This window comes from Plectropomus leopardus, chromosome 5 (genome assembly GCF_026936395.1).
Source record: "Plectropomus leopardus strain MGB_pleo_1.0 chromosome 5, ASM2693639v1, whole genome shotgun sequence".
NCBI classification, from domain to species: Eukaryota; Metazoa; Chordata; class Actinopteri; order Perciformes; family Serranidae; genus Plectropomus; species Plectropomus leopardus.
The window spans coordinates 15,273,303-15,289,328 of NC_142180.1; the positions used below are offsets into that span (position 1 = coordinate 15,273,303).

Here is a 16,026-nt window from a genome sequence, read left to right on the forward strand (position 1 = left end):
CCTCAAGTGGCCAAAAATATTAATACGGGTTCAAAGTGCTCATTTTGGAAGCCCTCTCAAGGACCTCTGATGGTCTCTGGACCCCACTTTGGGAGCCATTGCTGAAGGCTACCATTGCCACAGTTACTGACCTAATAATGCAGTCTCATAGGGAAATACGTTTTTCATCAGGATCATGAATCACACAGCTCAGGTCTGCTGTGTGTATCATGCTTATTACTCATGTTAAGAGGAAGAGGGATGCTTGCAGGCAGAAGCAGCAGCAAGGTGCTCATCTGACGCGCTGACGTCACCAAATCTTTGACAGCACTTCCTGGAGTGGTGTTTGTTGTGGGAAATAAACGCCGCGGTGCTGAACTGAGGGGATTCAGGCTACATCCAACGGCAGGAGGACGGCACAAACTACCGCACTATCCCACCTCCAGCAGCATGCGGTCGCGGCAGCTTTCGACCGGTGTCAGATAAGGCAAAAGAAGTGACGTCTGAGACTGAGGAAGGACGAGGGGGAAATATTCCGAGCAGAGCCGCCGACAGCACGGAGTTGTCGCGATGTTGTAGCTAAACCATGGACAGCAGAATAAAGTAAGACCCCTGAGTTTTGTGTTTTGTTTTGTTTTTTTTTGCCCCCCCTCTCTGTCGCTTCTTCATTTAGATAGCTGTCGGGCTAACGGCTAACGTCTGGTCCCCGGCAACGTAACGTTAACTCGGAGCTGAATGTGATACACACGAAGGAATGTGTGGCCGTAATGTGAGCCATCTCCACCAGTGGATTTAACCGCCAGGCCAGCTGGCTCGACAGCATTTGGGTCAGTCTGTTGCTCCGTCTACTAGCTGACCACCAATTAGCAGCTCCGCTAGCCAAGCAGACGGCGTTAAATAGGTTACATGTGGACACGACACCGAGCGACCGGTGTAACGCCGAGTCCTGTGACCCGAGTTTGTCCAGAAAATGTTGCCAGAGATAAGAAAACTTCTCATTCTTACATAAAAGCACCAGCAGCTTTAGCTAACATGCTGATATTGACATGGCCAGATATTGACTGTGTGACTAAAGTAGGGCAGGTCCACTGTATTAATACACTAATGCACATGTAATGGAATTCAACACAGTTGCTGCGTGCTAATGCTGAGTACACACTTGTTGCCCATTGTGTGTAATAACAACAGCTGCCCCCTTATCTCCCCTGAGTAAACAGTGTTTTGTTCTTTGCAGGGAGAATCCAGAAAGAACATTTGATCTGGTTGTACAGGTGGCATGTCCAACATCTGAAAATGAGGGTAGGTGATATCATAATTTCCATTAATAATATGCTGTTAGTCTGTAATCCTGCTTGGAGAGTGCAAGGCAAAAGAGAGTGTTTCTGAACATTTAAATGTTATGCACAATTAAGGCAGAGTTGAAAACTATTAGTAGACTGACTGATTATTGGGACAGAAAAGCATGTAAGTCATTTTTTTGTTAGTTGCAGCCCTAATAAGTGCATATTATTTTTTTGTGATGATTGTTACGTCCATCATTGCTGAAATGATTAGTTGGTTGGCATAGTTAAGCAGTTTTAATAACCAGCCATTTATTAAGTCATTTATCAAACAAGAATGCCAAACATTTTTGATTTTCCGGCATCCCAAATGTAAAGATTTTCTGCTTTTCAAAGTTTTATGTTATGTGTAAATGCTATATCTTTGGGTTTTCGCTACTGGAAAGACAAAAGATGACACGTGAAGCTTCACCCTGAGAAACTGTGATAGACATTTTTCTCATATTTCTTGCATTTTTAGAACAACAAATCATTTAGAAAAAAAACCCTTAGACAACAAGAGCATTCAACAGTAAAAAATGGCTGTTAGTTTGTCTTGTTGAAGAAGTTTATGTGTGCTTGCTGGTTGTATCTTTTTGTAAACCATGTGTTTGTTAAAATGACTGTTTGTAGTGTAATTACAGTAATTGTAAGGCTGTACAGCCAAGACGTCACGCAATGTTCGCAGCAGTGTTTCTGCACAGTATTTTAAGTCAGACAGTGTCACAGAGCTACACTGCATGACTGAGTCCAGTCTTGCACAATGAGAGGAATCATTATGTCCGTGGTGTTGTAACGTGTGCTGCAGAGTTTACTCCCGAGGATAGGAGAAGGTCAACACTGAGTTCAGTTGTAAAATTGTCTGAGATGTTAGCTGTTTTAAGATTTTGTTATACATTCTCCATTTATTTAACTGATTTTCCAGTCTCCATTATTCTTTTATTAAGCATGACCATAACTTAACCAGTGCAGACATTTCACTTGTAACCGTGACCCCACAAAGATTGTTTTAGAAAGATCACGCTTGGGTCAGCAAGCTGCATTAACCACTCTGCTGTTTGCAGTGGTCAAACATTCCAGCAGTGGTGGTCAGGACAGAAAGTGTTCAGACTAGCTCGGGAAATGACTGTGGCCAATGAAGAACAACACCATATTCTACCTTTTATGAATATGGGAAATAAAGTAACCTATATTTCACATTAATATTTCGTGTTGCCCATAAGTCAAATATCATGTAAAAACATTTTCACGGCACATTACACTAGCTGTCTTATTTTGCCCACTCGGTTTTGACGTTAAAGAGGTGTTATGTGGACGGTTCACTTGTGCAGCTGCTGAGCTGACCAGAGTAGACTGAAAGTTGTCCTTGGATGTAGATCTGATATTGGATTTTAAACCAAACTCATAAAGCACCGGTCTGCACTGTAATAACTGACTTCCCCTCATGTATGATCCAGGGTCAGACTCATATCCGGACTCCTGCTCCCTGGAGCACAGCTACAGAGCAACGTTTACACACCCCTAAGGTCAACTTGAAAATACGCATTCTACTCAGTCATTTGACCAAGTGCTCTCTTTGCCCTGTGCTGACTCTTGATTGGATGTAAGAATGTTCCTGTTGAGGACGTTGTAATGATGTATAAATGCACTTTCTGCCAGCAGAGGCTTAGGGTTGCGGTGGATTGTTTTTTAAAGGAGCAGTTTCAGATAACCATTTGAGAAATGAGTCACTTCTCTCTGAGTCTGATCAGTTTCCCCTTCTTTGACTTGGCTTTACTTGACATCTGTATGAAATGAAATGCTGAAACCGTGCTGCATGGACTTCTATTGTTGTACCAGGCTTGAATATATTGAATGTATGCGAATATTATATGTGCACACATGCATTAAGCCCTAAAATTCTATCATTAGGCATGCATTTGTCTCAGTTCTGTGGTGCTTACTTTTATTATGAGCTGAAAGGGTTAATGCTATGAGTCATAACAGAGCAGCTTTGGCCAGCTATGAAACCTCCACAGTCACTTGCCACAAACTAGAGATGGCTCTCCTACAGCCAAACATTAGGTACTTTGCCAAAAAGCACCACTTCACTTTCACACATTATTTTCCCACTAACTCACAGAGGCAAACAAACAACAGTGCAACCATGATAGACTATAATTAAATTGTCATAGCAACATGGTACTGGACATTTAAGCATTTGGAGAAGTGCTGGAAGGTTTCAGCTTGCTCATATTTCTCATATCTCTTCCTCAGAGTTTAGGGAATACAAGTTTAATTTTAGATTGATTTTGGCTGCATTTCAGTTGTTGTGTACTCCTATCAGCAAACTAGTTTGTAATGCAATGCATTAAAGTGACTGAAAGGGTGTCCTCTTTGAGTGTCTGGATGGTGTGTGCAGGGTTTGCCGATGCTGCTTCACTGTTTGGCCACACTAACCACATCCTGGACTTGCAGTTGTGAGACTAGATCTGTTTCAGCATGCCACGATAGTGTAGAGGGTGGTCCCCTTTATTAATTCTACTGGTTATGAGCGACTGCAGAGTAGCCTGCACTGTAGTCAGACAAATAAAACCCAGCTCTTTATAGATGGTCAATATAAATTTTCCCTCAACTTCCTGTGTTAACTGGGTTTCACACCTTCTGTTGACAGCTATACGTGTGCAGACAACACCCACATGTTTGCAGACAGACCTGCAGTACAGCTACTTTTTATTAAGTTTTGTCAATATGACCTTTCACTACTTTCCATTACTCTCAGAATAGATTGCTCACTCATCATACAGTTTACAGTTTACAGCTTAAGTTGACATCTTAATATTCCTTTAAGTGACAGCCCACACCTGAGCCCAAACCTTAGTGCTGAATTATTAATGCTAATGTTAATAATTAATTGATCAATAAGTAATTAATCAATGTGAAAACTTTCAGAGAAAGATATTATTTTATGTAAACTGTATTTATACAGGTAAACTTATTGACACACAGGGTTTCATTCTCAAGAGAGACCTGTTTCAATATAAAAGCTGATACAGAGCAAAATTGGCACGGGGAAATTGATTTTAATTGTGGAGGTTGTTTCACTGGCTGGAGCTATGCTGACTTTCCAATAATAAGTGTGCTGTGTGCACTATTAGGGTCAGGTGATGCAGGCATGGTGTGACCACACAGTAAAGTGTTGTTTACCTCGTTGATTTGTTGGAGTTGGTGCCAAACTGAAATAAACACCTACATATTTTATCTAACCTGGTCACTCTGGCTGCCTCTTGCATGGCTAAATCCCCCTTGCAAATACATGCTGCAAGTAGCGTTTCACTAAGTAGCACACAACCCATCCCTGACCACATAATTACCCACATATTTTAAATGAAAAACCATCTGACTGTTGTTATGTGATGGTGGAAATTTCTATTTCATATAGGTATTTGTGCAGACCTTTTTTGTTGTTTAACTAATGGCTTATACTTTGTTCATGTGACCTGCCCATAGTGTCATTTATGTCCACCAGAACAGTACTCAAACTGTGCAGAATTATGAATTATGAAAACTGAATACCAGAGTCGGAGTGGCAGTTTTAAGTAACAGAATTTTTTAAAAAGATACATTATGCAAATTTTTGTTCTGAATATGTACTGAAAAACAATAAAACATATTTAAAAGATATATTATGCATTATCTTCTTAAAATACATGTTCTCATACAAAAGCAATCTCTCTTAATCGTTGCTTATGACTCACTAAAAGTGTGTGGCAGGTATTTTGGGGAAGAGACTCTGCACTCTGCCTTTGTTTTCTTATTTTCTTTTTCATGTATGTGTTTGGGCCATTTGCATGTGCCCCCACAGCGCTGAGGTGAGGCTAAGGCTTTATAAAAAATTAGCAACCAGGTGCCGTGCCTTAACCAGCAGGCATCCAAGAGCCACAGCATTGAAAAAACGTGCATAGAGCAAGGCGAAATGCCAAACCAGAATTAATTTGTAGTTGTCTATTTCAGTAGCGACCGCGCTAACAAACATTTACTGACAATCCTGCGTAGTATACCTTTAAATTGATGGTATCATGTTGATCTTGTGCATATTGAAATAGCTAGTAAGGCTGCGCTGCACAAAAACGCCAATGTCATGTCAATAGCCCATCCGTTTGTGTTTAATAAGTCTCAATTTTTATGATAATTATTGATCATTATTATGGTGGGCAATTTATTAAGGCCTCCCCGTGGAGCGCTATGTAGTGTCTCTTCCATAAGCGGGTTAAGTAGTTTTGTTTATCACACGCACACGTTGGGGAAGTGATGCATCATCCTACCAATGATGCCTCACTATTCCACTTACACAACAGGTGGGGATCACATGCCAAGATCTGCTGCAGTGTGCCAGCAAAGGCATTAAAGAAGAAGCCTGTCAGCTTGTAAACATGGATGTGAACAATGCTGGATTGATGCTTAAGTGGGAAGCCAAAAACAGCCATATATTTAAGAACACCCACCAGTAACTTTACTTTCTGCACCAGTCTAAAAAGTTAACTTTGTTTAGAAGTAGATGCTGTACGTCTACAGAGCTGCTTTGAAGAGTGTCCTCATCTTCTCAGTCACAGTGTGGTATGGCAACACAAATGCCCTTGAGAGGGGACAGTTGGAAAGAGTTGTACGCACAGCGTCAAAGATCGTTGGCTGTGACCTTCCCTCTGTCTTCTCCATGTAAGCCACATGTAACAGATGCACAAAGCAGAAGGTGATCGCTGACTCCTCTCACCCTGCAGCTTTCTCTTTTAATCTATACCCTCCAGGAGCAGATTCTAGAGTTTTAGGTGTAGGACATCTCACCTCAGGTATAGCACATATCCTGAGGCTGTTTCGATACTTGAACTCTGACACACAAGCACTTGTTGTAGTAAAGAAAGTATTAGCCAACAGGCACTTAAAAAGTAAGTAGGTTAGCAGCACAAAGGAACAAGCTCTTGAAATGAATGTAGCAGCACAAATCACTTTGGGGCTTTATTGCTATGTCTGTTTTTGATGACTACTTTTATTTTACATATTTTATTTACTTAAATTTGCATACTTTTGTCTGTTTTTAAAACTGCATTGAGGCAAATTCCTGTCAACTCTGTTGACATAGTAATAAAGTACTGAATTAATTGCATTTAAAATACTTAAAGAATCTGCTTTGCAAGTGTTAAAGAGGCAGGAAATGCATTTGACATGTACACACCCGAGGGATACACACTCTGTGTTTTGGTGACTGAATCTAAACATTATTTGTTTACAAGAAAACTCCACAGGGCACCTTGAAGGAAGATGTTTAAAACTTGCATTCATTGTAACTAAGCATTGTTTAAGATAGTCCAAAGATGCAGGTGCCAGTTCAGCACCCTTTGTCATTTTTATATTTCCAGTAAAAGCAAAACAACAATCCAGTCTAAAATCGATACAACTAAAATAAATTCCGTCTATGTTTGTACTTCGTTGTGAAATGCTCTGCACAGATTTGACTGTTACATACGCTGCTGTTTACACAGTCTCATAAGATTTCTGAAGAACTGTGATGTTCAGCCAACAGGCCCATTCAGCTCTGAATGACATGGACTTTTCTACTATTGATGTATGACCTTTTAGTCCTAACATCCAGTCTGGTTCACAGGCATTCAGATCAAGTTTTTTTTTTACATACTGTGGTGAAGGAGAGTGCTGTTTGTAAGTGTGTAGCTAAAAGCCTGTCATTTTGAATAATTAACGCTGCCAGTGTTTGTTCCCGCTGGACAAAGTCCCAATTATTACTCCCGTGGGTCGGTTTGATTTTCCTGTCTTTTGGCAAACACTTGTGGTGACAACATAACATCAGTGGTGCAGGTATGAACAGAAAGTCCATCACCCCGCAAATTTAATTATTATATTGTAATTGTGATTTGACAAGAGCATTAACATTCCATAAGAGAAGTGCTGATGGAGGAAAAAACAGGAAAATAAAGCTCACAGCTACAGTGGTGGCAGTGTTCATATCTGCTCCACACTTCTAACTATGGATGTGTGGAGAGATGACAGACACTGGCCCTTTTTCCTCATGCAGGTCCATGGAGACCTGGCCTCCCTGTTCAGCCCGAGCTCAGTTCCGCTTAGCTCTGTTGGCTCAGTGCTCTGTTGATGCTCGGGCTGCGAGCGAGCGTTGCCTGAGAGCGTGACTGGCATGCTAGCTACTAGCGGCCCTGGCTACATAAAGCCATATTGATGTGCTTCCAAGATGCTGCCAAAGCTAGCAGATGACGCTAATGCTGCCAAGGCAGTAGGTGGGGACAGATGCTACCTGTCCTCGCCCGCTCCCTGCAGCCAGATTGTTCCTAGTAACAAAGCAATAAACTTAATAGATTGGTGTATCAATTTTACTGCAACATTCATGCTGCAATTAGGGTAATTTATTGTTTTTTTAAAAAAAAAAACTTAATTGGGGGCAGTTTGGTTGTCATTGATGCCTTACAGGGCGACTGAAGGGTTTAAAACCTGGCTTTTCTTTATGTGCTTTGCTTTTCATGCTCTTTATGCGCACACTTGCTTTTTCTGCATTCCTGCCTCAGTTCAGACATGCTGGTCAAGTCAAGACATTTTTATTTAGCCAAATATCACAAATCACAAATTTGCCTTTGGGGGGCTTTGCGATCTGTATACTACACTCTCTCTGTAGGTCAGATAATTTGGGAGCTTCAAATTGCCTGAATGAATGTTTTTCCATACCTTTATAATAGACTGACATTCGTTACAACACGCACAGCACATGACAAACTCTTGCCTTAAAGGCTGGGTGAAAGCATGCATCTAGTTTTAATGTCATGTTTGTGCCTGTCAGTTGTTTATCATTGAGCATGTTTTTTTTATTTGTCTGAAATAAGTGACAGATTTATTGGCTGCTCCAGTATCTCAAGATTGCTCCTCACTGTTATTAAAATGTGCTGCAGGAGGTTTAAATGTTAGAATATAAGTGAGGTTGCATAGATTTTGGGACCAGAATGCAATAGTATAGAGTATGCAATTAGCTCTTTGATCCACGCAGCCTTATAGCTTCAGTTGGTCCAGCTATGAAAAGTTACTTTTGTTCTTTTACTGAAGAACATTTTCTCTGAGACCTGGAGGTCTCACAGTGTCACCTACTGTTCACTAGTTAGTTATCAATCTGCTTCTTTTCTGCTGTAGCCCCCTCAAGCAGCACTGTGATGTTCCTTTTTTTTTCCTTTGGCTTTCACCCCTTCCCATTTCCACCCTTCGTATTCATAGAGCAAAACTCCCGTGTAGTAGAACTTTTAGAAAAGGTTGAACGTTGACATTCTGCAAAATGTCAGAATTGCTCCTTGACCCGCGCTTTGTCGGTTCTGCGGTCTGATTGGATTCCGGCTGCGTGTTGAGTTCACGGTGGGCTCACACCCAGACGGGAGGCCATTGGAGTACTAACAGATGCCATGGCAGCAAGGAGGGTGTTGATTGGTCATTAGAGAGGCCACACTCCTCCGCTCACACTCCTGAGAGGACCCTGGGGTCTCACACTTTGTTTATCTCGCAACCCTTCTGCCTTTCTCTTTTGTCTCACACATATGACTTTGCTAAATTGGATCTTTTACACAGAGTCAGATATCATCCAAGTCTTTGTTGTCTTTTATTGGTTTCCTCTGAAGCGAATTGAGGAAGTCTCTTAACTTCCCTGCTATGGTATGGTAATGACCGCAGTGTTAGTGAACTTTCAGAAATCTCCTCCCACTCAATATCCTCTGAGTATCTATAGGATCATGTCTGACCCACAGTCTAACATTTAGCCAGCCAGCTTTTTTTTTGTGTGTCTGCACTGGGGATGGTTGGGGTGTTAATGTGATTGTTTGTTTGCATTCTGAAGCCCTCTCCTTTCGTGAACACTCTCAATGACATGACATACTGAGACATGTGATGGGCCATTGTGTCCAAATTGCCCTGCTAATGTGGCGCAGTAATCAGTACATTAAGGTTTTTTAAAACTGCATCACCTGACTGGAGATCAGAACCACACTGAAAAGGTTTAAATTGCATCAGAATAGCTCTAGGTGAGAAATTGAAATCACTGTAATTTGTGTGATTTTAATTGGAATAGGCAACTTGAATATGTGTGGATGATATTACTTTCCTGAAAGAAAAATGTAATTGAAAGGTGTATCTCTGAGCCAAAATCTACATCTGCATCATTGACAATACACTTGAAGTGCGGTTGAAGTTTTTTTGGAAAAGTTTCATGTCCACATCAAGACAAGGCTTTTTGATTTTATTAGCAAAATTAATCCAGTTCAATGCTATGCTTTTTAACGGTTTTTCTTGTATTCTATGCAGCAGTAAGCGGCAGCCTCCGGGGCTGAAAAATAAAGCCAAAGTGGAAATGCCAAAAACCACAACTCTTTGAATGGCCACTAGAGGCTGGCTCCAGCAGTGAATCAATCCCCACAGACTGCCATGTCAAAATGCCCAAAATAACAGCAGAAATAAACATCTTTACAGACTGAGACAAACAAACAGTTTTTGGTGTCTATAGCTAATTTCCCTGTTCATGACAACTGTGCAGGGGAAATCTTTTATATAACTTATCTGTTTACAATTTATTGAATCCAAAAGTTAAGCATAATTAAGTCTGGGCCACTTTGAACGACAGGCTGATAGTGTCCTCAGCTTCTCGGTCAGATCCACCCCTCACTCTTCCACTGTGCCAGTGTCTTGCCTAAATATGATCACTTCTGGCTCCAAAAAGCTTAGTTGGTGATGGCTGAAATGCCGAACTCGAGGTTCACAGACCCATGAGTGCCATCACAGTAGCTAAATCCATTATTTTTACAGTCTATGTGCAGCAGAGATTTGGACTCAACTCACACAACCTGGACTCCTGGTATACTTGAGTCAGAAATCGGATGACTTAAGACTCGACTTGACAAAATTAAAAAATATTTGCGACACAGCTTGGACTTTAACACCAATGACTTGTGACTTCATTTGGACTTGAACCTTTGAACATGAAAATTCTTTTCCTCCAAGCCCAAAGATAAAAAAAAAGTGTGTTACATAAAAATGTGCCACAAGTCCTGTGTCCCGTCTCCTGAATCAACCAACAGTAAGGCTAGTCATTCCCAGCAATTTGACAGTTATTTTTTCGTGAGCACCCAATTACTACATGGTGGTCAACAAAAATCCAAAAATGAAAAATGTGCAGGAAGAAACCTGTTAGCAAATTAATAAAGATTTTAAAAAGCACTAATGATTTCTTTGAAATAAAAATGTAATATCTCTGTTGTTCACATGGCATTAGATTGAGTCTGAGACAGGTGTACATAATGGAAAAAATGACTGCACAAGAAACACCCAAGATTGTATGTGATCAATATATCATCTTGATGCTAAATAAAGTTAGTTCCCCCCAGAAAGGCATTACATTTGGTAAAGCGTGCATTCTGACTTGTTAAGGACTCAAAACTAAAAGTTTAGGACTTGGGACTGTACGCGAGAGTTAAAGACGTAAAACTTATTTATTCAAAACAATAACTTGGATCCACCTCTGCTACGCAGATATAACATTAAGACTTAAGATTTCTGATGTGGTTATCCAGATGACAAAGTTGGCCAGCTAGTGTTACTGCTTTTCTCAGTGCTCTACAGCCTTGTTCTTTTGTCCCTGTCTGGAGTCATTTGTAGCTCCCTGCTCGCAGTCACTCATCCATTCAGTAACTGTGTGGTGGCCTGCTGCTTACTGGGTTTAGTTCCAACTCTTTTCTTATTTAAAAGAGATGGAAACAAGTGTTGTCCTCACATTTCACCCCAGCCGGTCCTGTTTCAGATTATATGGTGAAGCTCAGAGTAAAAATCACAGCTTTTGGCCAGTGCAGACACTTGACATGTAAGTTGTTGCTCAGGTAAGGGCACCATTGAAATTCCAAGATAGTATTTTGGGCAATGATAACACACAAATGTAAGAAAGCATTTCTTATTATTTAATTGCAGGAGAATTCAGCTTTGCCTGCAAAAAGTAATGCAAATTAATGTGCACTCTTTGATTTGTTCTTGTTGGTCTGGCTCTGGACACAAATTACCCTGTAACTGCTATTCTCCGTTAATTCATTCTGTCCAGGAACAGCTGCCTTTTCCACACATACACGCTTTACTCACACTTCTTAAAACCTGTCTCTACCTGTTCTTCCTCCAACATAGCAACTTTTTCTTTGTGATCACACGTCGTTTGCAAAATCACAAACAAGGCGCAATCCCTCTCGTGCTCCTTTTTGATTATCACTTGCTATGACAGGGACAGACGGGCCCTACAGGGAGACAGGAGAGAGGGAACAAGTCGCTGGAACTTTTCAGGTGGTGCCATGTGACCTCGCTACACTCATGTTTTGGCAAACACACACATGCATCCACCACCAGCAGGACAGCTGTAAGTGGACTCCTCTGTTCAGAGCACCAAGTATTATTGGGCAGAGCATGAAGAACTGGGGCAAAATGAGATGGGGTGGGGCAGGGAGGATGAAGGAGCTGGTGGATATGCTGATGGCAGTAGTCTATAAACTGAGAGGTGAGATACTGAGGGGGGGTTGCTGGCTGAGCTTTCCCACTCACTGACGCAGTACTGAACTCCAGGGGCAAGCTATTTTTTTGTGTGTGATAGCAGGTACATGTTTAAGTGAACAGTGTGTATTGTGCGCATGTGTGAGCGTGTGCACGGCTGCACGCATGTGTGTGAGTGTTCAGGAGAAAGAGACACAGAAGCTGTGAGAGCTGCAGGAGGCTCATCTGAATTCACTAATGCTGCCAGACTGGGAGAACATGGAAAGACTTCTAGGCACTGACGCTCACAGGCTATTTTTAGACTTCCCCTTTCCATGGCGAAAAAGTGGGGAAAAGTAGGGACCCGATCAATGATTTAAAATGAGATGAATTTGATGAATGCAGAAGAGTTTCATCACGTCACCCCCACTTGCAGCCTCACAGCATTGTTGTCGGTGGCTTTGGTTTTGTTTGTGTGTCTGTGTGCGTGTGCTATGTATCTTTGTGCGATGGCAGATGAATTTATTCCCTTGTGACCACTCTTAAGTTATGCTCCAGAGAGCTGTGGGAATTTTATGTGTTTAAAAATAAAATGCATGATGCAAAGGCTAGGATAACGTCCAGCTGAATTCGGCTTCCAAAAAACAGCTAGTGTCATCTTGAAGCTAAGCTCTTCTTCACATGTATCATGTCAAAGGATGACAATAGATGGCCAAGAAGGACATATATTCTGTTCAGCACAGCAGATGGCATAGCATGTACAACCAAACGCACATACATGCACACCCCCACAAGCACACATAACAAGTATTGTGAGTCAAAGAACAATGATTGGCTGGTTCTTATGCATGTAATACCAATGTGGCCTAGTTTAGCCCACAAATGAACAGGATTAGTGCAGCTCCTGCTTTAATGTAGCTTTAGTGATGTTAATCTGACAAATTGGATTTCATAAAAAAAAGCTGTGCTCAAAAATATGTTGACTTTCGTGACTGTCGTATTGAGAGGATTTTATAATGACAGGAATTTAACTGGATTTGGGGTTGACTCATGACTACATCAACCTGCCCACATATCTTGTCGTTTGCAGTGGGAATGATAGCAAAAGCAGAGGCTCATAAAGGTTTTCACATGAAGGATTCCAACCGTATTAAACATGACACCACTTGATCTGAGATTTTCCTACAGGAATCTTTTATCTGTGAGTGTTTTTGATTTAGAATTTTACAAATATGCAGGCGCTGACTGTCTTTTGACTGTCGTCCTATTTGTATTGTATTGTTGGCAAATAATATAAAATGTAAAATGATGAGTATTCGTTTTGCAGGAGATCTTAAAATCGCACTTTTAGACAAATTGAAGAAGCAGATAAAGGCAGCGATTGTTACAAAGGATGTAGTCTCAGGTTTTATTGTGGTCTCACAGGGCTGCTGCCATGTAGACTGACGTAAAATGATCTAAAAGATGACTGACGTAAAAGGCAGAAATGTATTTTCCCCGGCAATTAAGGAAATCAGCTTACTTATTGACATGATATGAGTACTGGTATCTTGACATCTAGACTGTTGTCCTTTAAACCCTAATTTTTATGGCCAAGGCCAAACCCAAGTCAAGCAGAACTAGTCGTACAAGCCCACTGTGCTGTCATTTCGGCTTCGGTCCCCACTATTTACATGTCAACAGCTATGCCCTGAGGCTATGTCTCTCCATTCAAGGTTGCTTCAACGTTGCCTAACACCACACAATTACTGTGAAGATGATGGCGTTTACGTGCATGTAGTAGCCCTACTGGCCCTTAATTTGGGTTCTGGCCTATTTTTCAAGACAGAAAATATAGGTCAATCTTGACGTCTTCGTGAATGTCTGAGACCATTTATCATTGCATATCATGTATTTCATCCAAAAGGTCTTTGTTTTCATATAGATGGATACACACACACACACACACACACACACACACACACACATTGATGCCTCCCTCACCTTCCAATACTTCATCTATCTTCACATTGACTGCTATTGTTGAATGTACCTCACGAATGTGGAATAATTTTTGATTATCTCACTTCAGTGGAACTGGGTACTATGTGACTAGGAGTTGTATAAACACTTAATACCCATTTCAGACTGACACAATAATGCAGGATTAACCTGTATTTGTGGTTAGAGTGAATAGGCTAACATGCATTATCCAGCCAGTGCTTAGAATCTGCTTTCAACAGGGTAAAACAGCTGCTCGGCTTTAAAATAAATTGAATTTTATTTACATATTTATTTAGCCCCAAATCACACATTTGCCTCAAAGTACAGCATATGATGCTCTCTATCCATAGATCTAGGACTTTTGTAAAAATTGTTCTCAGCTGCATCTGTAATCAGGTCTATTGTAACTAAATTACTGGTTTAGCGGTGATCTCTATGGAACTGCAGTCCTAGGTCCTGTGTGAATGTGGATGACAAGGAACGAAAGCTGTGACAACAGTCTGATATTAATGGGTCCAATGCGGGCAGAATGTGTGTTTACTGACCCACATCAAACATGGGCTTGTGTGTGAAAGTGGTGGTAGTTCTGCTGATGTGTCTTAGTCCAGTCTTGTCTGCTGAATCACTTGTTTGCTAAACCTACTTTTCAGATTCCCATGGGATTCAAAGAAAGTATGCTGAGGAAGGTAAATGAAATGAACCAGCCAGCCTATGCGAGCATAGATCTGTTATTTCAAAAAAATTTAGCCAGTTTGTCTTACAACCTGCAAACATGACTTCATTTAACTATGAATCAAACTGGGGAAATGCAAGGTTTGAAAATGAATGATACTGGTTTAAATTTCTGGACTGCGAGGGCCCTTTTTTTCCTTGCATGGCCATCCAAGCTAATCTAAGAAGTTATGATTCTCCAGAACTTGACATCTACTTTTCCTGCAGAAGCCAGTAACATTGTGGAGAAATCTTTGTGTGTGTGTGTGTGTGTGTGTGTGTGTGTGTGTGTGTGTGTGTGTGTGTGTGTGTTTAAGTTTCAGGGGTTTGATAGTGTATTTTTCTGTCAGTATTTTGTCCATCAGTCCTGCAGAGCATTGAGACCCCTGTGACTGTGTTCAGGATTAGGCACTATTGTACGCTTTTAACAGATACAGATGTATTGTCATCCCTGTGGAAAGATTGGCTGGCTGACTGACTGACTGACTGCCTGACTGAGAGCTGTCTGTCTGTCAGCCTTTGCATTTGAACTTCAAATCACAGCTCGGCAGCACCAAGCATGTAGCCGCCAAAGGCAAGGCTTTGCACTGTCATCAGCACCACGCAGCTGCCTCTGGGTGCTGTGCCATATGACATTAGCTGAGATCGATCCTCTCCACACCTCAAGGAGCTGCTGTGCTGCACACAGTGTTTTCTCTGATGCTGCAACTACCACCTCGAAGACAAGAAAAGGAACTCTCCCCTAAGCATGTGTAATTGAGTGACAATGACCGGAACACCAGCGTTCTTAAACTTTGTAAGTTGTAAATCCAAAAACAAAATTTTGGCAGACTTCTCAGCCTACCATTTCTGTCACATGAGACCACACCAAAAAAAAAAAAAAGAAAAAGAAAGATTCTGCAAAGCTTCTTTTACAGTCATAATAACAAAGTCAACAGTTTACTCAATAATTTTTTTCCACTAAAATGAGTGTCTGTATGCTGGTTTATTAAACACAGTGATAGGGCACAGGGCTCTGTGGCAGACAGTATGCCTTAAATTTGTGTGCCTTTTTTCCGGATGGGCCTTTAAACAGGTTAGTAAGCGGTAGAAAGCAGCATGGAGGCCAGTGAAAATGTTATGGTGTTTTTTTTTTCATGTTTCTTACTCATTTAGTCTCTGCTAAGGATGCAAGATATTTGATTTTTATATCCAATATCCAATGCTGACATATCGATATATCCATTATTTGTCCTACCTACTTGTAGTGATCATCAAGTCTCCTCTGCAGTGGAATTAACTTCATATTATGTATACTCTTAATGTGATGGCCCACCAGTAGATGGAGAAATGAAATACAATACTTTTTAATGTATGTAATAGTCATTTATTGTGCAAAATAAGAAAAATACTTCAAGTTAGGGTTGATGTTTTGTACATGTTCACTTTGGCAGTAAAATATCAGCAGGAACCAGCGTGCTGGTTGAGTCCGATATTTCAAGTTCAAGTCCATTTCTGTCGATAC

General features: G+C 41.0%; 1 protein-coding gene across 2 annotated transcripts in view; it reads left to right on the forward strand.

Annotated features, from left to right (window-relative positions):
• The first annotated feature begins 296 nt into the window (after positions 1-296).
• dennd1b (DENN/MADD domain containing 1B) overlaps positions 297-16,026 on the forward strand; it is a 119,875-nt gene continuing 104,145 nt past the window's right edge. Inside the window, exons 1-2 of one of the 2 annotated variants that reach the window (XM_042515126.2) lie at positions 297-582; positions 1,214-1,278. In XM_042515126.2, the coding sequence (XP_042371060.2) occupies positions 566-582; positions 1,214-1,278 (82 nt within the window). In that variant the 5' untranslated portion in view covers positions 297-565. The remainder of the gene's footprint in view (positions 583-1,213; positions 1,279-16,026) is intronic. The other variant, XM_042515132.2, reaches the window with a different exon arrangement.